At 49.0% G+C, this 22,490-nt stretch overlaps 1 protein-coding gene across 1 annotated transcript in view; it reads right to left on the reverse strand.

Moving 5' to 3' along the window:
* Window positions 1-22,490, reverse strand: part of LOC142295309 (cytochrome P450 3A9-like) — a 132,632-nt gene that overhangs the window by 24,049 nt on the left and 86,093 nt on the right. The window contains exons 10-11 of the mRNA XM_075338424.1: window positions 13,469-13,629; window positions 16-242 (exon numbers count right to left, since the gene is read on the reverse strand). Of these exons, the coding sequence (XP_075194539.1) occupies window positions 16-242; window positions 13,469-13,629 (388 nt within the window). The remainder of the gene's footprint in view (window positions 1-15; window positions 243-13,468; window positions 13,630-22,490) is intronic.

Here is a 22,490-nt window from a genome sequence, read left to right on the forward strand (position 1 = left end):
ATCCCTTTAATTTACCTTTCAGGACGAAATTCTTCAGGTTCAGGCCACAATTCAGGGTCATTGTGCAAAGCATATGTTGGAATCATACAGACTACACCTTTTGGAATAGTGACACCATTTAGTTCAACAGTTTGCTTCGAAACCCTCTCTAGTCTTCCTGCTGGAGGGTACATTCGAAGAGTCTCCTGAATCACCATATCCAGGTATTCCATTTGCTTCAGTATGTCATATGTGGGACTAGCCTGAGGACAGATAAATAATACATAAATTACTTTTCACCAAGATAATCCAATACAAGTAAAATTGTTGGATTAGTGGTATGAGAAAAAAGGGTCATTGTGGCTCCTGACTGGTCGGTATAACACAAAAGAAATAAAAAAGTATGAAATAGTATAGTAGGAAATGCTTTTTTATAGCACAGAGTTCAGGAAAAAGAATATAGTGTATAAAGTAAAGACAATACAGACATTCCTTTTACAGGAATATGAGCTTAATAATAATAATACGAATGTTGTCCAGAAGAGAATCCTGTAGAGAGTCTCATGCAAATATGTAATTCAAATGACTATGACCAATTATCACCATAAAACACAATAAGCTTTATTAATGCACAAAAATAAAAACATATGGAAAAAAATACTGTATATATAAAAACATGACATATAATCCACACAACGTAAAGGAGAAAAAGGGCTGAAGTTGGCAGGGCAAATCAACCACGCCAGAATAAACCAAAGTTAAAGATGGCTTATGTTAATGTATATGGTATAATATACTGTATATGTGGTTGTCTACCAGGAATATTAAGTTAAATGTTTCTTCCTGGAAGCTGGGACCTAGGTTTATTGGTCCCTATAAGATGACAGTCATCATCCCAGTAGCGTTTCATCTGGAGTTACCTCAGGCTCTTAGGATCCACAATGTATTCCACAGGTCTCTGCTCAAGAAGTATGTGGTACCCTTGGATCTGTCTCCCTTGCTGCCGGCCCCAATTATGGTTGATGACAATTAGAGTTTCAAATAGCTAAAATTGTTGATTCTCATTTTCTAAATCATTCCCTTCAATACAGTATTTGGTGCACTGGAGGGGTTATGGACCAAAAAAAGAGGATGTGGGTTCCAGCATTGGATGGGAATGCCACAAAATTGGATCATTTATGTCATGCTGCCCATCCTAAGCCTGGTCCTGAGTGTCCGGAAACCATTTGTAGAAGGGTGAGTACTGTCACGGGTGTGTCATGAGTGACAGACAGTCGTGTGGTGTATGGCAATAGAGGGTCACAGTGTTTGGATGCACAGACCGCTCCCTGACCTTCTATCATTCCTGCTTGATGTATTTGGTATCTTATGTAGTCATATGAAAAATTTTGGGCACCCCTATTAATGTTAACCTTTTTTCTTTATAACAATTTGGGTTTTTGCAACAGCTATTTCAGTTTCATATATCTAATAACTGATGGAATCAGTAATATTTCTGGATTGAAATGAGGTTTATTGTACTAACAGAAAATGTGCAATCCGCATTTAAACAAAATATGACTGGTGCAAAAGTATGGGCACCTCAACATAAAACTGACATTAATATTTTGTAGATCCTCCTTTTGCAAAAATAACAGCCTCTAGTCGCTTTCTGTAGCTTTTACTGAGTTCCTGGATCCTGGATGAAGGTATATTTGACCATTCCTGTTTACAAAACAATTCCAGTTCAGTTAAGTTTGATGGTCGCCGAGCATGGACAGCACGCTTCAGATCATCCCACAGATTTTCAATGATATTTAGGTCTGGGGACTGGGATGGCCATTCCAGAACATTGTAATTGTTCCTCTGCATGAATGCCTGAGTAGATTTGGAGCGGTGTTTTGGATCTTTGTGTTGCTGAAATATCCATCCCCTGCGTAACTTCAACGTCATCACTGATTCTTTCACTTTATTGTCAAGAATCTGCTGATACTGAGTTGAATCCATGCAACCCTCAACTTTAACAAGATTCCTGGTACCGGCATTGGCCACACAGCCCCAAAGCATGATGGAACCTCCACCAAATTTTACTGTGGGTAGCAAGTGCTTTTCTTGGAATGCCATGTTTTTTTTGCCTCCATGCATAACGCCTTTTTGTATGACCAAACAACTCAATCTTTGTTTCATCAGTCCACAGGACCTTCTTTCAAAATGTAACTGACTTGTCCAAATGTGCTTTTGCATACCTCAGGCGACTCTGTTTGTGGCGTGCTTGCAGAAACGGCTTCTTTTGCATCACTCTCCCATACAGCTTCTCCTTGTGCAAAGTGCGCTGTATTGTTGACCGATGCACATTGACACCATCTGCAGCAAGATGATGCTGCAGGTCTTTGGAGGTGGTCTGTGGATTGTCCTTGACTGTTCTCACCATTCTTCTTCTTTGCCTTTCTGATATTTTTCATGGCCTGCCACTTCTAGGCTTAACAAGAACTGTACCTGTGTTTTTCCATTTCCTTACTATGTTCCTCACAGTGGAAACTGACAGTTTAAATCTCTGAGACAACTTTTTGTATCCTTCCCTTGAACAACTATGTTGAATAATCTTTGTTTTCAGATCATTTGAGAGTTGTTTTGAGAAGCCCATGATGCCACTCTTCATAGGAGATTCAAATAGGAGAACAACTTGCAAGTGGCCACCTTAAATACCTTTTCTCATGATTGGATACACCTGCCTATGAAGTTCAAAGCTCAATGAGGTTACAAAACCAATTTAGTGCTTTAGTAAGTCAGTAAAAAGTAGTTAGGAGTGTTCAAATCAAGAAATTGATAAGGGTGCCCATACTTTTGCACCGGTCAAATTTTGTTTAAATGCAGATTGCACATTTTCTGTTAGTACAATAAACCTCATTTCACTCCAGAAATATTACTGAGTCCATCAGTTATTAGATATATGAAACTGAAATAGCTGTGGCAAAAACCCAAATTGTTATAAAGAAAAAAGGTTAACATTAATAGGGGTGCCCAAACTTTTTCATATGATTGTATATCCTCTGCTTTATTTTCATTCCTTTCCCTTTAGGACCATTGGAGTTCTTCACCCTTTCAGCTACCTATCAGCGTTTCCTGACTGTCTATATATACCCTCACTTTCCCATACTCTGTGCTGGTGATAAGTCCTTTACCCTTTATAAGTCTTTAGCACAAGCAGTCAGTTCACATTCTTCTAGTGTAATCTTTTTGTTATTTGCAGTTCCTCTTCCTGAGGCATCTGAAGATAACAACTTGTTGTTTCCTTCCCTTGTTTGTTATTCTTGTGTCTTCTTTAGAGCTTAGTGGGGTTGACAAAGAGCTCATCCCATCTGCTTCCTACCTAGGACCCAAATGCAGGGTCAGCCTAGGGTCATGTATCCTGCTCAGAGCATAGGTGCAGAACCTATCTAAGGCCTCTGCCACACTCACGTGAAATTCACGCACGTGCCGAGAGACACGTATTTTCCCTGCGTGTTGCGTGCAGGTAAGTACGTGTCTCTGGTACGTGCGGGCCACGTGTGTTCTACGTGTGCTATCCGCGATAGCACACGTAGAATCGGTAATTTACATACTCACCTGGTCCTTCCTGCTGTCCGCGCTGCTGTCCGTGGTGCTGATCCTCGGTCTCCAGCCCTCCCGTCTCCCCGCTGCTGCTGCTGCCAGGCAGTGAAGTGAATATTCAATGAGAATAATGAGCGGCGGTCGGCAGCAAGAGGCAGCAGCGGCAGAGACAGGAGGGCTGGGAAGGTGAGTAAATGTTTTGTTTTTTTTTCAATGACATGTGTGTTTTCTCCGGCGCGTGTCACACGGGACCGCATCCACACTACACCCGTGTGGTGCGGGTGCGGGCCGTGTGACACCCGTGCTGCCGGTGAAAAAACGGACATGTCAGCGCTTTCAAAAACGCACACACGTACAAACGCACACGGACACACGTTCCGTGTGGTTTTACGTGTGTGTGCCTGCTACAATAGGGTAGCATTGGTTAAAGTGTCTCCGTGCCGCCGGTACGTGTAAAAAATGACAAACACGTGCCGGAGGCACGGATGTGTGGCGCAGGCCTAAGGTAGTGAGCAGCGAACCCAGGGCCCAGTGGTAGTTTTGGTCCGGGGTCACCATTTCCCCCTTCCTTAGACACAGTGTTTTCTTCCCTTTCACCATATGCTAGATACTTCCTTGTACCTAGAGTGACAATAGTACAAATTAATATACACTGACGTGCAAAAGGGTAACAATGTGTTGAACCTTTGATTTTCAGGCTCCATTATACGCTACAGCTTTAAATGTGAGATTACCTTTCTTTTATAGACAATTACCTTGGCTATCTCATACATAAATTTGATTTGCACGTATTTGGCATATGATTAGTTATGCAGATGCTTGTCATGTCACTGCAGTTACCGGTTTGCTCCTAAAAATCTAAATTTTAATATTTATTATTTTGTTATTATCTTATAAATCCACATTTGGCTTTCAACACTGCATGAATCCTTCTGGGTGTGATGCCCCAGGGCTGTGGGGTACTCGGTCCCAGGTGTGTGTAACACTCAGGGAAGTCGTGGTCGTGGTCGATGCCCGGTTCTGTGACCCTGGGGGTCGGTCCGAATAAAAGAGGGGTAAAAATAAAATAAAAGAGTTTGTTGACTACGCTGTGGAGACACGGGGGTCAGTGGGTGCTCTCGTCCGCTAGCCCGGCCGCCTTTAGAAAGACAGTATAGCCCAGGGCTCATCCCAACTGAACGCCCAACCTCCTTAACCGTGGGCAGAACACAGACAACACAGGGTGAGGGAATCACAATATTAAGACTTTATTGGATCCCCAATAAACGGCATATGGCACATAAGCAGCAAAACCACAAAATGTAACCGGCAACAGTTTCTCACCCTTCCGCTGGCTCACCAGGGATTAGAATGTCCGTGCCTCAGAGCTTCCAGGGCTACTTACTCCAATCCAGCAGCACCCTGCTTTCGGCGGGCACCCACCGAGAAAGGAATGCCAGATTTAGGAAGCTGGCTGAGTACCGCAAAGTCTGTAGTCAGATGACTGGATTGTCCCAAGCTGGATTCCTTCCTTAGGTAGTCTTTGATATCACAGCCGAATCCATGCATTCGATGCTGAAGTCCATGTAGTGTTATAATCCAGGTTCAGCTATGGCTTGCCAAGCGGATCCGCAAGTCCTAGATTGGTATCATGTAGCAAGAGTCAACCCGGGCAATGGACAGTCCTCCTTCTTATACCCCTGAGCTCTCCATTCAGACCATTGGGGTCTTCACGATTGGTGGATAAGACTGGGCTCTTATTGGCTAGATTTCAAGCCGTACACAAAATATCCAGAGATGAGAGAGAGACAGCAGTTACATCACACCTAGCAATACACATTGTAATACAATGGGAGGTTCGCATAACTGATTTATCTGGGTGCCTAGCCTTCATTAGCCCAGGTAATTACATGAGTCAACAAGAGTCTTGTAAAAACAATGAGGGGCTTATCCTCCGTCTATAAACAAACTATCTTCGTGTCTGGCTGAATTTTAAGAAATTTAACCCATGCTAGGCATTGACAAAGTCCATGTCATCACATATGCCACATGCGATATGCGGCCAGGTTATATGAAGCCGTTGCTGCAGGGTTCTGCTGGGGCTGATGGAGTAGTGCAGCTTAGGTGCTTTGGGCCTTCCGCAAGCAGGACTGGACCCCAGCAGTGGATGATGGGGATTGTAGTGGAGAACAGTCAGTGTGAGTATACGGAGGCGAGAAGGAAACAGTCCACATCAGTATTGCAGTCTTAACTTGCCTTGTCTTTTTACTTGGTTTCAGTGTTTGGATCTGCTGGTGCCAGTTCCAGGTGTTCCCGCTCCCCTTGTTCTCCGTGCCAGCTGTGACCTGGGTTTGCTGTTCTCCGTGCACACTTGTTGTTGATGGGCTCCCATGGCCTAGAGCTACTTGGGAACCCCTCTGTTTCTGTCTTGGTCCTATTGCAGGCAGACCGGGGTCAATCCCTGGTCCCCTGTTTGCTACTGATGCTTCAGACTCTTTAGTTGGCGATGGACCCTGGAGATTTTCTCTCCTGGCAGATTTAACAGTTAACCATAAAGTGTCCTGTTGTCCTAGGGTCTGCACCCCGCTTTGTGCTGAGTCCTGTGAGCCTAGGTTCCAGACTTTCACAGGCGCCCTGCGGTCCCTGGAGTTCTCCACTTCCACAGGTAACTCATGGTCCACAGTCCCTCACTCCTGTTACAGCACTCCGTTGTTACTGCAGGTCTTTTCCTTTCTTTCTGTACTTTCACATTTTCACTCATCCGACTACTACTCTCAACTCTCCTCACTCCTACCTCTGACTCCACTCCTCTCCAAACTAAACTGTTCCTCCCACCAACTTCCCAACTGACCACTGGCCCCTCCCCTTGCTGAGTCTCTCCCTACAGATTGGGTGGCGACTATCCAGTCAGTGCCCATCCCTTTTACCTGTTTCTAGGCAGTCTCCCAGTTTGGTGTTGGGGTATGTGTGTGGCCTGAAGGCGTTGGTGTGTTGACTGGCACGGATATTTCGGGGTTTGGGTTTCCAACTTTACATTTTGTGGCACCTGGTACCGCAGGGGTGCTGTATTGGCATGCTCTTCGTCAGATTCAAGCATGTCTCAACCGAAATCTGATCCCAGGTGTCTTCTACACTATCCTAATGTTGATGCATCCTGGTCGAATCATTTGGATATGTATACAGCTTTTTTCAACTCTACCCACAAGTCTTTGATTTAATTGAGGTCTGGGGATTGTGGGGGCTAATCCAGCACATCTAATTAATTGACATTGAACCATTTCTTCATCAATCTTGACGTATGCTTTGGATCGTTGTTATGCTGAAACACTATGTCGTTCTTTTTATACCCATAGGACTTGAATGTACAAAGTAACTTGTCTTGTAGGATACAAACACATAGCTCAGCATTAAGACCACCATCGATCCTGGTCAATTAATTAACACCTTTGACTGTGAAACAACCCAATATCATCAGGATTCCTACACCAAACTTGATAGTTCCTTCAATTTAACTCCTTTTTCCTTTGTTCCTTCCAGACTCATTTTCACCCATCAGAGCCTACATTTTCATCTTATCGCCCCAAATCACCTATTTCCAATCTTTTACTGTCCAATTTTCATACCTTTTTGCAAACTTTTTCCAGTCCAACATTCTGGACTTGTGTAACCTGCATCGCACAGTACTTGCATAGATGTCTGTGATATCACTATTAAGAAGCATATGAGCCACCTCCACTGCAGTGTTTGTAACACCAGAACTGATAGACCTTCTGAAGAGCCGACTTGTTGTCTCATATATTTTGCCTGAACATCCTCCAAGTCAACTCTTCAGAAGGTCTATCAGTTCTGGTGTGACAAACACTGCAGTGGAGGTGGCTCGTATTGTCTTAACAATGGATGGACGAACTTCATTTTCTATTCTTCCAACTGTCATGGCACTCACATGATGCAGTTTGGCAATCTTCTTGGCTGAGAAGACAGCTATCAATGAGCTGGATGATGCCGTTTCTCTTTTCTCGGGAAATTTTCCTCATGGCTGCTCCCCAATTTGAACCATTGACCTTTCGCTTGGGAATCAAACTAATAACACCCTAGCAAGGTATCTGAGAACATATTGTAATTTGTAGTATAGAGGAAGAAAAAGATTTTTCCATCACCAGGAGCAAAACAGAAACAATGTAGTGACATGACAATTATCTGCATAACTAATCATTCACTAAAGAGTTGCAAGTCAATTTTATGTATGAGATAGCCAATATGACTATCTATAAAATGATGGTAGTCTCACATTTGAAGCTGTAGTGGATGGTGAGATATGGAGCCTGAAAGTCTAAAGTTCTAAACATTGTTAGCCCTTTTGCTCGTCAATGTATGACGTGTTTTTATATTTTTTCTCTACATGATTTTATTACAGTATATTAAAATAAAGCTTATTATGTTTTATGGTGATAATTGGTTATGGTTATGCTTTCTTTAAAGGGTTATTTGTCTTGGGTGTATGAGCTTCTCAATGATTCCAAGAAGACAGTATAGTTACGTGGCAACCTCATCAAAAGTGTCACAAGGAGATTTTTGCAGGTATCACCAACTATCATGGGGAAGTCAGGATCTGTGGAAACTACAGATTCTGGCACTCTGTCTACTAACTTCTCTGAGGTCTGTGATCAGCGCAGGGAGACGTGGACTTCGACCCACAGAATTAGGTAATATAGCAAGAGTTAATCTCTCCTGACCTGCTTATTAGTCTATGTGATCACATGCTGTGGGGGAGCCAGTCATGTTCGCTTGCCTCATATTTGCTAGCTGGACTATTTCATTAATGCCAGCTACAGTTTACCTGTACTGGTCTGGTGAGGTATTGTGATCCAGACTTACTGGTGGTTGTTGTGCATTATTGGTGTAAGCAATTGTGGTGTTAAACCTTATTGTCTTTTTGTTGCTACCTTCCTACTCGTGCTTTTCTCCTTAGTCTCTTACTGTGGGCGGCACGGTGGCTCAGTGGTTAGCACTGCAGCCTTGCAGCGCTGGGGTCCTGGGTTCAAATCCCACCAAGGACACGATCTGCAAGGAGTTTGTATGTTCTCCCCATGTTTGCTTGGGTTTCCTCCGGGTACTCCGGTTTCCTCCCACACTCCAAAGACATACAGATAGGGACTCTAGATTGTGAGCCCCAATGGGGACAGTGTTGCAAATGTATGTAAAGCGCTGTGGAATTAATAGCGCTATATAAATGAATAAAATTAAATTATTAATTACTGTTTATTAATGTGAGTTTGCAGTGTGTTCATTTTGGTTTTCCCTTCTCTGTCTTAATCTGTGCTACCATCACACTTCTGCCCCTTCCTTCCCTAAAGGGGGTGATGTAACAGATTAGTTCTGGTCAGGAGAATAGCCAGGCATGGGAATCGGGCATCTCGACCATTAGGGGTAACCCAGTGGTTAGGAATAGCCTAGGGTCCCTAGTGTGAGAGACAGCATAGGAAACCCCTGTTTCTCGCTATCCTGCAGTCACATCGTGACAGAAAGAGTCCTAGCTCAGTATCCTTTTTTACTTTAAAAAAACAGTTCAACGCGACATCTAATATATAAAGCTGAGTATATGTGTGTGTGTGTGTGTGTGTGTGTACACATTTGTGTGTGTGTGTGTGTGTGTGTGTGTGTACACGTGTGTGTGTGTGTATGTATGTTCGCTAAAGGAATCCGCTCTGTCTCATTTACAATCACGAAATTTCGCACAGACGCCTCATGTGACTCAAGGAACGTCATAGACTATGTTTGGATGGGAAAATGTAACCCTGCGCTTTACCGTTAGTCTCCAAAATCCTGCCTCCATTAATCTGAATGGAGGTGGGAGATACGGGCTATTAATAGCAACTGTCAGTGGTTGCTATAGGAACAAAATAAACTGTTAGTATAAGAAGCTTGTGTGAGAGAATAAGATGTCGGTAGTGAGATGGATAGAGCGAGACAGAAAGAGACAGAGATAGACACAGACTGCGACAGCCCTGGAAAGAGACAGCCCTGGAAAGAGGCAGACGGGCAAAGAGACATCCGGGCAAAGAGACATCCGGGCAAAGAGACATCCGGGCAAAGAGACATCCGGGCAAAGAGACATCCGGGCAAAGAGACATCCGGGCAAAGAGACATCCGGGCAAAGAGACAGACTGGGAAAGAGACATCCGGGCAAAGAGACAGCCGGCCAAAGAGACATCCGGGCAAAGAGACAGCCGGGCAAAGAGACATCCGGGCAAAGAGACAGCCCGGGAAAGAGACAGCCCGGGAAAGAGACAGCCCGGGAAAGAGACAGCCCGGGAAAGAGACAGCCCGGGAAAGAGACAGCCCGGGAAAGAGACAGCCCGGGAAAGAGACAGCCCGGGAAAGAGACAGCCCGGGAAAGAGACAGCCCGGGAAAGAGACAGCCCGGGAAAGAGACAGCCCGGGAAAGAGACAGCCCGGGAAAGAGACAGCCCGGGAAAGAGACAGCCCGGGAAAGAGACAGCCCGGGAAAGAGACAGCCCGGGAAAGAGACAGCCCGGGAAAGAGACAGCCCGGGAAAGAGACAGCCCGGGAAAGAGACAGCCCGGGAAAGAGACAGCCCGGGAAAGAGACAGCCCGGGAAAGAGACAGCCCGGGAAAGAGACAGCCCGGGAAAGAGACAGCCCGGGAAAGAGACAGCCCGGGAAAGAGACAGCCCGGGAAAGAGACAGAAGGGGAAAGAGACAGAAGGGGAAAGAGACAGACGGGGAAAGAGACAGACGGGGAAAGAGACAGACGGGGAAAGAGACAGACGGGGAAAGAGACAGACGGGGAAAGAGACAGACGGGGAAAGAGACAGACGGGCAAAGAGACAGCCGGGCAAAGAGACAGACCGGGAAAGAGACAGACCGGGAAAGAGACAGAAGGGGAAAGAGACAGAAGGGGAAAGAGACAGAAGGGGAAAGAGACAGAAGGGGAAAGAGACAGACGGGGAAAGAGACAGACGGGGAAAGAGACAGAAGGGGAAAGAGACAGAAGGGGGAATAGAAGAGACAGACGGGCAAAGAGACAGCCCTGGAAAGAGACAGATGGGCAAAGAGACAGACGGGCAAAGAGACAGCCCTGGAAAGAGACAGCCCTGGAAAGAGACAGATGGGCAAAGAGACAGCCGGGCAAAGAGACAGCCGGGCAAAGAGACAGCTGGGCAAAGAGACAGACCAGGCAAAGAGACAGCCCTGGAAAGAGACAGCCCTGGAAAGAGACAGCCCTGGAAAGAGACAGCCCTGGAAAGAGACAGCCCTGGAAAGAGACAGCCCTGGAAAGAGACAGCCGGGCACAGAGACAGCCGGGCAGAGAGACAGCCGGGCAGAGAGACAGACCAGGGAAAGAGACAGACCAGGCAAAGAGACAGACCAGGCAAAGAGACAGACCAGGCAAAGAGACAGACCAGGCAAAGAGACAGACCAGGCAAAGAGAGACCAGGCAAAGAGACAGACCAGGCAAAGAGACAGACCGGGAAAGAGACAGACCGGGAAAGAGACAGACCGGGAAAGAGACAGACCGGGAAAGAGACAGACCGGGAAAGAGACAGACCGGGAAAGAGACAGACCGGGAAAGAGACAGACCGGGAAAGAGACAGACCGGGAAAGAGACAGACCGGGAAAGAGACAGACCGGGAAAGAGACAGACCGGGAAAGAGACAGACCGGGAAAGAGACAGACGGGGAAAGAGACAGAAGGGGAAAGAGACAGAAGGGGAAAGAGACAGACGGGGAAAGAGACAGCCGAGCAAAGAGACAGACTGGGAAAGAGTCAGCCCTGGAAAGAGACAGCCAGAGAAAGAGACAGCCGGGCAAAGAGACAGCCGGGCAAAGAGACAGCCGAGCAAAGAGACAGCCGAGCAAAGAGACAGCCGAGCAAAGAGACAGACTGGGAAAGAGTCAGCCCTGGAAAGAGACAGCCAGAGAAAGAGACAGCCGGGCAGAGAGACAGCTGGGCAGAGAGACAGACTGGGAAAGAGTCAGACCAGGCAAAGAGACAGACCAGGCAAAGAGACAGCCCTGGAAAGAGACAGCCCTGGAAAGAGACAGCCCTGGAAAGAGACAGCCCTGGAAAGAGACAGCCCTGGAAAGAGACAGCCCTGGAAAGAGACAGCCCTGGAAAGAGACAGCCCTGGAAAGAGACAGCCCTGGAAAGAGACAGCCCTGGAAAGAGACAGAAGGGGAAAAAGACAGAAGGGGAAAGAGACAAAAGGGGAAAGAGACAAAAGGGGAAAGAGACAGAAGGGGAAAGAGACAAAAGGGGAAAGAGACAAAAGGGGAAAGAGACAAAAGGGGAAAGAGACAAAAGGGGAAAGAGACAAAAGGGGAAAGAGACAGACCGGGAAAGAGGCAGACCGGGAAAGAGACAGCCCGGGAAAGAGACAGCCCGGGAAAGAGACAGCCCGGGAAAGAGACAGCCCGGGAAAGAGACAGCCCGGGAAAGAGACAGCCCGGGAAAGAGACAGCCCGGGAAAGAGACAGCCCGGGAAAGAGACAGCCCGGGAAAGAGACAGCCCGGGAAAGAGACAGCCCGGGAAAGAGACAGCCCGGGAAAGAGACAGCCCGGGAAAGAGACAGCCCGGGAAAGAGACAGCCCGGGAAAGAGACAGCCCGGGAAAGAGACAGCCCGGGAAAGAGACAGCCCGGGAAAGAGACAGCCGGGCAAAGAGACAGCCGAGCAAAGAGACAGCCGAGCAAAGAGACAGACTGGGAAAGAGACAGCCGGGCAAAGAGACAGACTGGGAAAGAGACAGACTGGGAAAGAGACAGACTGGGAAAGAGACAGACTGGGAAAGAGACAGAAGGGGAAAGAGACAGAAGGGGGAATAGAAGAGACAGATGGGCAAAGAGACAGCCCTGGAAAGAGACAGCCCTGGAAAGAGACAGCCCTGGAAAGAGACAGCCCTGGAAAGAGACAGCCCTGGAAAGAGACAGCCCTGGAAAGAGACAGCCCGGGAAAGAGACAGCCCGGGAAAGAGACAGCCCTGGAAAGAGACAGCCCTGGAAAGAGACAGCCCTGGAAAGAGACAGCCCTGGAAAGAGACAGCCTGGGAAAGAGACAGCCGGGCAAAGAGACAGCCGGGCAAAGAGACAGCCGGGCAAAGAGACAGCCCTGGAAAGAGACAGCCCTGGAAAGAGACAACCCTGGAAAGAGACAACCCTGGAAAGAGACAACCCGGGAAAGAGACAGACGGGCAAAGAGACAGACGGGCAAAGAGACAGACGGGCAAAGAGACAGACGGGCAAAGAGACAGATGGGCAAAGAGACAGACGGGCAAAGAGACAGCCCTGGAAGGAGACAGACGGGGAATGAGACAGACAGACAGATAGAGAGAGACAGACAGACACAGACAAACACAGAGAAAGAGAGAGACACAGAGATAGAGACACAGAGATAGAGAGAGACAGACAGAGAAACTGATACAGACAGAGACAGACAGACAGAGACAGACAGAAACTCAAAGAGAGATAGTTACTATCCCGGGCAACGCCCGCGTACTACAGCTAGTAAGTAATAAAGTGAATTAAAGTGTAATGGTCCTTTATTTACCAACACCAGGTAAGTGTCAGCTCTCCATGGAGCCTGTCTTCAGAAGAAAAAGCTCTCTGATGAGCCCTATTAATAATGGTCCCTTAGAGAGAGCTGAAATGTTGCTGGTGAGGGTGAATAAAGATTTTTTGCACTTTATTATCTTATTGCATGTGTTGATTAATTTTATTTTTTTTTTAGCTTTTCAATAGCTTTTCATGAACCTTGTTTCTGAGTGATGGTTTCCGCTGTTAAGCAACTGTCACAGTCTACACATAGCATATAGTTCAGGAGTTTTTCTTAGCATCGACATGAACTAGAGACTAAAAACACAGTGTGAATTCAGCCAGATGGTAAAAGTTGAACATAAAGCATGCACATTATTGTATCCGCACCTTATCGGGAAGATGTGAGTCCACCTCCTCCTGTAGTTTCTTCTGAACATCAGGGTGAGTGGCCAGATTATAAAACACAAAGGTTAATGTCAAACTTGTGGTCTCAAATCCGGCCAATATAAAAACAAGAGCCTGAGCCATAATCTCCGTATCAGTCAGTGCTGTAACGAAAAGTATATTGGGTTTCTCATGATGCATGTGACAGTTTCCATAATGTCCTTTAATGTCTTATATGTAAGTTATACCTATGGACAATTTATTATAAGTGGAAGGAAATAATACAGAACAGCATATGTGAGCAAATGCAAAACCACTTAGCTTGTCTGTATTGGTAAATGGCTATTTAATGGCAGAGCAGTGTGGAAAGTTGTTAGAAAGTCAATAGGTGAACAGTGCATCAAATAATATGCATCAAGTCAGTTCATAACATCTAAATGTGCAGTGCAATACCAGACGTTACGGTGGCCATATACTTTAGATAGAAGTAGATTGATGGTTAAACCACCGATAAAAGAACAATTGTCTATTGCACAACTGTTTGGTCAATACAGCCATTCAAATTATATTCCACTGAAAATCAATCTGGCAATGTCACATGACAAAGAACACAATATTTTTTGGGGAAAAGTTTTCCAAATAAGAATGGTTTCTGTACGAAAGATGTTTTTTCCAACTATGGGCTGTTTCACACCTTCGGTATTTTGCCGAATCCGGCACACATGCAGTACAGTTACATTCATTTATAGTGGAAGCGCGACACCATGCAGACACATGCGGTTATGTATGAAGCACACAACTGCATGGAGTCGCGCTTGTGTGCTGGAGGTGTGAAACAGCCCTATCAGTTGAAAATATCAAACATGGCTGACTTAGTTCCAAGTGATGGCGCTCTGTCATTTGATCAATGAACACTCGCTGTGGTTAAAACCATCCATTTTCATCAGCTTAGGTCTCATTCACACATCAGTGTTTTTAATCAATATTTCATCGGTATTTGCCAAAGCCAAGAGTGTCTCCAAAATACAGAAGTGGTGTTTTTCTTTCAATTTTAGTTTTTCTTTGTAACTTCTACTTCTGGCTTTGGCACACAAACTGTGATGAAAAATACTGAAGTGTGAATGAGGCCTTAGGCGGGCTTTGCACGTTGCGACATCGCAAGCCGATGCTGCGATGTCGCACGCGATAGTCCCTGCCCCCGTCGCAGGTACGATATCGTGTGATAGCTGGCGTAGCGAAAATTATCGCTACGCCAGCTTCACATGCACTCACCTGCCCTGCAACCGTCGCTCTGGCCGGCGACCTGCCTCCTTCCTAAGGGGGCGGGTCGTGCGGCGTCATAGCGACGTCACACGGCAGGCGGCCAATAGCGGCGGAGATGAGCAGGATGTAAACATCCTGCCCACCTCCGTCCTTCCGCATAGCCGGTGGAGGCAGGTAAGGAGATGTTCCTCGCTCCTGCGGCTTCACACACAGCAATGTGTGCTGCCGCAGGAACGAGGAACAACATCGTACCTGTCGCGGCACCGGCATTATGGAAATGTCGGTGAATGCAACGATGATACGATAACGACGTTTTTGCGCTCGTTCATCGTATCATCTAGCATTTACACAGTACGATGTCGAAAGTGACGCCGGATGTGCGTCATTTTCGATTTGACCCCACCGGCATCGCACGTGCGATGTCGCAACGTGCAAAGCCGCCCTTAGTCTAATGTTTATTGGCACATTTACATCGAATTAGTACAAGCAAAAACATGTCCTATCAAATGATTATATACTGTATATACTCATCGTAATAAACTGGCCACGGTGTAAAGACATCATTTATACATTGCAATGCCTTGCATTATGATTAGTTCTGCTTTCCATTTTACAGTCATTTCTGGAATATATTTTTCTCCTACTGAAGACAATTAAGAGATATTGAAAATAGTGATGAGCGAGTACTAAAAAGCTCGGGTGCTCGAGGCTCGGGCCGAGCATCCCAAGATACTCGTGTACTCGGCCCAAGCACCGAGCCCAATGTTATCCTATGGGAGACCCGAGTATTTTTCTGAAATGACCCCCGGCAGCATGTAGAAACCCTAAAAATGTCACAAAAGTCTCAGAAGAGTGCTCAAATGACATGGCAACAGCATGGGGAAGACCCCTTGAAGCATTTATCACTCAAAAGTCACAGCTGTGAACAATTTTGTCCGAGTTTTACGCCATTTTTACGGACTCACCAGAAAACCTTCCAAAATGACACCAAAATGAATTTTCATGGCAGAAATGTTAAGGGCACATACCCAATAGTGAGATAGAGCTGGTGTATGTTACTTTTTGAGATTAATACATGAAAGATTTTACGTAAAACATTGTGTGGCACTCCGATGTCCAAAACGCACGCTTTGTGCTTTTTACTAGCGATGTCGGTCATTTGTTTTTTCATTCTATCTCCCGTTGGTCGGTCTCGCTCTGTCTGTCTCTCTCTGTCTTGTCTGTCCCCCTCTCACAGTCTGTCGGTCATTCTCCCCCCTCTCTCTTACTTACCGTTCCCCGATCACTGCCGCGGCGCTGCACAGCTGTTCACTAAACTCCGGCGGCTTTTCCTCTTTTGAAAAAGCCGGCCGCTCATTAAACAATCTCGTATTCCCTGCTTTCCTGCTTTTCGGCGCCTATGATTGGTTACAGTGAGACACGCCCCCACGCTGAGTGACAGGTGTCTCACTGCACCCAAACACAGCAGCCGGTGTGTGTGTGTATACTGTGCAGTGAAATAAATAATTAAATAATTAAAAAAAATGGCGTGCGGTCCCCCCAATTTTAATACCAGCCAGATAAAGCCATACGGCTGAAGGCTGGTATTCTCAGGATGGGGAGCTCCCCGTTATGGGGAGGCCCCCAGCCTAACAATATCAGTCAGCAGCTGCCCAGAATTGCCGCATACATTATATGCGACAGTTCTGGGACTGTACCCAGCTCTTCCCGTTTTACCCTAGTGCGTTGGCAAATCGGGGTAATAAGGAGTTAATGGCAGCCCATAGCTGCCACTAAATCCTAGATTAGTCAGGCGTTGTTACGAGGGGGACCCGGGGAAGCGTGCCAAGATGGGGAATGGACAGCTTCCGCCGGTCAAGGTCCACTGTGCGGTGTAAGGGACCGCTGCTATGGTGGGTGAAGAGTGAGCGGGTTGCTGCTAGCGATCGTCTGGAATGTCACAGACGATCTATGTACACCGGTCTGCCCTAACCCGTGTGGGTTGTATGGCAGGGATCACACGGCTCGGTGTACCTGTTGCACGGGGAAGCACAGAGGTGCCCACGCACGTGTGCCAGTGGAAGTCACGAGAATATGGCACGAGGGTAGCACAGAGGTGCCCACGCACGTGTGCTTTCAATAACCAGGTGAGTCCAGTGGAGACTCGAGGAGCTCACCTGGGACAGGAACACGGCCTGTAGAAGGAGCTACTGCCGGAGCAGCAAGGCAGGGACACGGCCTGCAAACCAGGTGCTGCCTAAGCAGCAAGGGCCAAGCCCACAGAAGAAGATAATGCCTGAGCAGTGGCGTGGCAGCACGCTGCCAGACATCCAAACATAGAAGGACGGTCGCGCGCCGCCATGATGGCAGGAGGAGCTTTTAAGGAGGTGTAGCTCCAGCCAAGGGCGGGCGCGAGGCGGAGATGACGGACTTGACCCAATCAGGATCCACGACATCCCAGCCTGGCCAGTCAGGATTCACCACGTCACCAGCCTTGTCATCAAGCCGTGTGACGTCAGTGGGCGAATCAAGATCCACCAAGCATAGCACATGCTCACCCTGCTGCCTCTGGGAAATAGAGGCGGGATCCTCGGTCTCACAATGTGTAGAGATAACGGGAGTCTCACTGCTTCCCTGAGCAGCAAACCTCTGCACATTGCGCAACCTCACAGACCTTCGAGGCTGCTGAGCAGGAGGAGCTGCGGCAGGCAAGGAATGGGAGACCGCCTCATTTCTTGCAACAGGAGTACCACTAGGTGTCACCCTTGTGCTGCCTCTCTGAGGAGGTTTCTCCTGCACTCTGCGCAGTCTGGCAGACCTTCGGCGCTGCTGAGCAGGAGCGCTCGTGGCAGGCAAGGAGACTGTCTCATTCCTTGCCACAGGAGAGCCACGAGGTGTAACATTACCCCCCCGTCTAGGCCCCCCCCCCTGCCCATGCTCGAAGGCCGCTATCAAACCCGGGGCGTGGATATGATCCTCCAATTCCCAGGATCTATGCTCCGGACCACGGCCGACCCACTCCACAAGGTAGTACCTCCTGCCCCGTATAACTTTTGTCTCCACAAGCTTTGCCACCTCAGAGTCGTCGGGCGGGGGGTCAGTTTGAGGCGTCAGGGACCCCGAGAATTTATTAAGTCGTACGGGTTTCAGGAGGGACACGTGAAAGGTGTTGGCTATAGCCCAGCGTGGAGGGAGCTGGAGTCTGTATGCCACCGGGTTCACCTGCTCTAGCACTTTAAACGGACCCAGGTACCTAGGGGCGAACATGGCTGCCTGTACCCGTAGGTTAACATTCTTAGAGGACAGCCACACTAGCTCACCAGGGGCGAAGGATGGTGCAGGGCGGCGGCGCTCATCAGCCGTTGTCACCATCCGGTCTTTAGCCCTCTTAAGGGCCTCTTGGGTGTTATCCCAGATCTCCCGGGCCTCGGTCGCCCAATCCTCCACTCTAGGATCGGGTGACGTAATGGGCATCGGAACCGGGATTCTGGGATGTTGTCCGTTATTGAGCAGGAACGGAGTCTGACCAGAGGATTCATGGACCGAATTATTAATGGCAAATTCGGCCCAAGGAAGGAGGTTAGCCCAGTTGTCGTGGTGCACGGAGATAAAATGGCGGAGGTAAGTTACCAAGGTCTGATTGGTCCTCTCTACCAGTCCATTGGTTTCGGGATGGTATGCGGAGGAGATATTCAGCTCTATCTGCAGGAGCTTACAGAGCTCTCTCCAGAAGCGAGACGCGAACTGGGGACCCCGGTCGCTCACCACCTTGTCAGGCATGCCATGCAGCCTAAATACATGCCTAATGAATAAGGTGGCGAGAGCACGTGACGTCGGGAGTCGTGGGAGAGGCACCAAGTGGACCATTTTAGAGAAGTGATCCGTGATGACCCATACGACCTTGTGACCTGCTGACTTGGGCAGATCTCCCAGGAAGTCCATTCCCACCACTTCCCAGGGACGATCCGGCACTGGCAGTGGGTGAAGAAGACCTGCCGGTCTCTGCCGGGACGGCTTATTCCGTGCACACGACATACAGGCTCCCACATACTCCTGTATGTCCTGGGGTAGTCTCGGCCACCAATAGTGCCTAGTCACAAGGTCTCTGGTCCTTTTGACCCCAAAGTGACCCCCGACCTTGGAGGCATGGGCCCACGATAGCACCTCATTCCGTAGTTCAGGGGGAACGAGGGTCTTGCCAGGTGGCACCTGGTCCAAAGAAGTGGGAGTGACCATCCTCAAGCTGTCCGGGGGTAGTATAAGGCGAGGCTCCTCCTCGTCCTCCTCCAACACAACCATACAACGTGACAAGGCATCGGCCCGTACGTTCTTCTCACCGGCCAGGTGGCGGATAATAAAGCGGAACCGGGAGAAGAACAAGGACCAACGGGCCTGCCTTGGGTTCAGGCGTTGTGCTGTCTGGAGGTATGTGAGATTTTTATGCTCGGAAAATACTTCAAATGGATGCTTTGCACCCTCCAGGAGATGCCGCCATTCCTGGAATGCTAGTTTCATCGCCAGTAACTCCCTATCCCCTATGGAGTAGTTCCTCTCGGCCGGAGAAAAGGTTTTGGAGAAAAAGAAACATGGATGCTTCCTTCCTCGTTCGTCTTTCTGGTACAGGACTGCACCAGCACCGACCGAAGAGGCGTCTACCTCTAGTAGAAAGGGTTTGGAGATGTCTGGACGATGAAGGATGGGAGCTCTGGAGAAGTAAGTTTTGAGAGTGTGAAATGCCTCTACCGTTTCCCGTGTCCATGCTTTGGGATTAGCGCCCTTGCGGGTAAGGGCAATGATGGGTGCTGCCACCGTCGAGAAGTTGGGAATGAACTGGCGATAATAATTGATAAACCCCAAGAATCGCTGGATCGCTTTCAGCGAGCAGGGCTCAGGCCATTTCATCACTGTCTCCAACTTCCCCGGATCCATTGCTAACCCCTGACTGGACACGATATACCCCAGGAATGGCAAGGATTCACGTTCAAAAACACACTTTTCTAGCTTAGCATATAACGAATGAGTGCGGAGCCTCTTAAGTACTCGGATGACATCCCTCCGATGGGTGGCAAGATCGGGGGAGAAGATAAGGATATCATCCAGGTATGCAACCACGGAAAGATACAAATCCCGTAAAACATCATTCACAAAGTCTTGAAATACGGCGGGGGCATTGCAGAGTCCGAAGGGCATTACGAGATACTCGTAGTGACCGTCCCTGGTGTTGAAGGCGGTCTTCCACTCATCGCCCTCTCGGACTCGCACTAGATTATACGCCCCGCGTAGATCCAGCTTCGTGAAGATCTTTGGCCCGCGGAATCGATCAAATAACGCCGTAATGAGGGGCAAAGGGTATTTGTTTTTGATCGTGATTGCATTTAATCCCCTGTAATCGATACAGGGGCGTAGATCCCCTTCCTTCTTTTGCACGAAGAAGAACCCCGCACCGGCCGGTGAAATAGACTTGCGAATGAACCCTTTTGCCAGGCTGTCCTGAATATATTTGGACATAGCCTCCGTCTCTGGAGCAGAGAGGGGATACACTCTGCCCCTAGGGGGCTCGGAGCCTGGCTTCAGGTCTATTCGGCAATCGTATGGCCGGTGGGGAGGAAGGGTATCTGCGGCCCTCTTGGAGAAGACGTCCCTGTAGGCCTCATAAGGTGTCGGTAAACCTGGCTCCCCTGTATTCCCTGAGGACCCAACCGACCTAATGGTAGCGGGTGGTTCGGTAGTCACGAGGTGCTCCCTACAGGATCCTGCCCATGATGAGATCTCCCCTGTTGCCCAGTTGAGTATAGGAGCATGCTGTCTCAACCAGGGGAGGCCCAGTAGGATCTCATCCGTCCCCCCTGGAAGCACCAGGAAGGACACCTGCTCATGGTGTCCTGGTGGTACTTCCATCCTGAGAGGGATGGTGATCTGGGTGATGGGATCGACTAGTAGGGACCCGTTCACTACCCGAACCCTGAGTGGCTTGGGCAAGAGAACCAGGGGAACTGAGTATCGGGTTGCCAGGGAGGTCGAAATGAAATTGCCATCAGCGCCTGAGTCCAGGCAGGCCAGAGCAGAGAAGAGAGTAGTGCCAAACTGCAACTGGGCGCTGATAGTCAACCTAGAGGGAGAAGCAGCGTCTAGGAACCCCCCTCTAATGGAAACTAGACGCTGTCTTTTCCCGACGGTTTGGGACATCGGGTAGCTATGTGTCCCCTCTGCCCACAGGAAAAGCAGATGACACCAGACCGAGAACCTGGGGTAGAGGAGACCGCTTTGGACACCTCCATTGACTCCACGGAGTCGCCTACAGAGCTGGCTGGGAGACCTGTCTGGTGGAAGACGGGAGCCAGACGCTTTTTAGGCCGTGAGGACGTGGGTGCTGAAGAGACCTCCAGCCTCCGCTCCGCCTGGCGGATGTCTATGCGAGAGGCAACCACAATCAAGGACTCTAAAGTAGCAGGCACCTCACGCGTGGCCAGTGCGTCTTTGACGAACCCTGCCAGGCCCTCCCAGAACACAGGGACAAGGACCTTATCGGGCCAGTCCAGCTCTGCGGCAAGTGTCCTAAAGTGTACGGCAAAGTCCCCGACTGAAGCGGACCCTTGCCGAAGTCGTAGGAGGCGCAGCGCGGAGTCGTGGGTGACTTGAGGCCCGAGGAACACCATTCTCATGGCCCCAAGATAAGATGCTAAGTTATTCACCACCCGATCTCCGCGCTCCCACAACGGCGTAGACCACTTCAGCGCTCTCCCTGTGAGCAGGGACTGGACGAAGGCTACCTTCGCCTTCTCGGTAGCGTAAAGAGTCGCGGACAGCTCTAAGTAGGTGGTAACTTGGTTTATAAACCCACGGCACTCGGAGCTGTCCCCGCTAAAGCGCTCTGGAAGCGCAAGGCGAGGAGACCTTCCGCCCAATAGCACAGCCTGGGTAGCCGCCTGGGTGGCGACTGTCGTCAGAGCAGTCTTGTCGGAGGAAGACTGCTCCACTGCTGCCAAACGTGATTCCAACTGCTGCACATAACGCAGCAACTGCTGCTGCTCTTCAGCCATAGCCAGACCTTTGGCGCGACCGTAATGTTACGAGGGGGACCCGGGGAAGCGTGCCAAGATGGGGAATGGACAGCTTCCGCCGGTCAAGGTCCACTGTGCGGTGTAAGGGACCGCTGCTATGGTGGGTGAAGAGTGAGCGGGTTGCTGCTAGCGATCGTCTGGAATGTCACAGACGATCTATGTACACCGGTCTGCCCTAACCCGTGTGGGTTGTATGGCAGGGATCACACGGCTCGGTGTACCTGTTGCACGGGGAAGCACAGAGGTGCCCACGCACATGTGCCAGTGGAAGTCACGAGACTATGGCACGAGGGTAGCACAGAGGTGCCCACGCACGTGTGCTTTCAATAACCAGGTGAGTCCAGTGGAGACTCGAGGAGCTCACCTGGGACAGGAACACGGCCTGTAGAAGGAGCTACTGCCGGAGCAGCAAGGCAGGGACACGGCCTGCAAACCAGGTGCTGCCTAAGCAGCAAGGGCCAAGCCCACAGAAGAAGATAATGCCTGAGCAGTGGCGTGGCAGCACGCTGCCAGACATCCAAACATAGAAGGACGGTCACGCGCCGCCATGATGGCAGGAGGAGCTTTTAAGGAGGTGTAGCTCCAGCCAAGGGCGGGCGCGAGGCGGAGATGACAGACTTGACCCAATCAGGATCCACGACATCCCAGCCTGGCCAGTCAGGATTCACCACGTCACCAGCCTTGTCATCAAGCCGTGTGACGTCAGTGGGCGAATCAGGATC

The sequence above is a fragment of the Anomaloglossus baeobatrachus genome, chromosome 3, assembly GCF_048569485.1.
Source record: "Anomaloglossus baeobatrachus isolate aAnoBae1 chromosome 3, aAnoBae1.hap1, whole genome shotgun sequence".
Taxonomy (NCBI): domain Eukaryota; kingdom Metazoa; phylum Chordata; class Amphibia; order Anura; family Aromobatidae; genus Anomaloglossus; species Anomaloglossus baeobatrachus.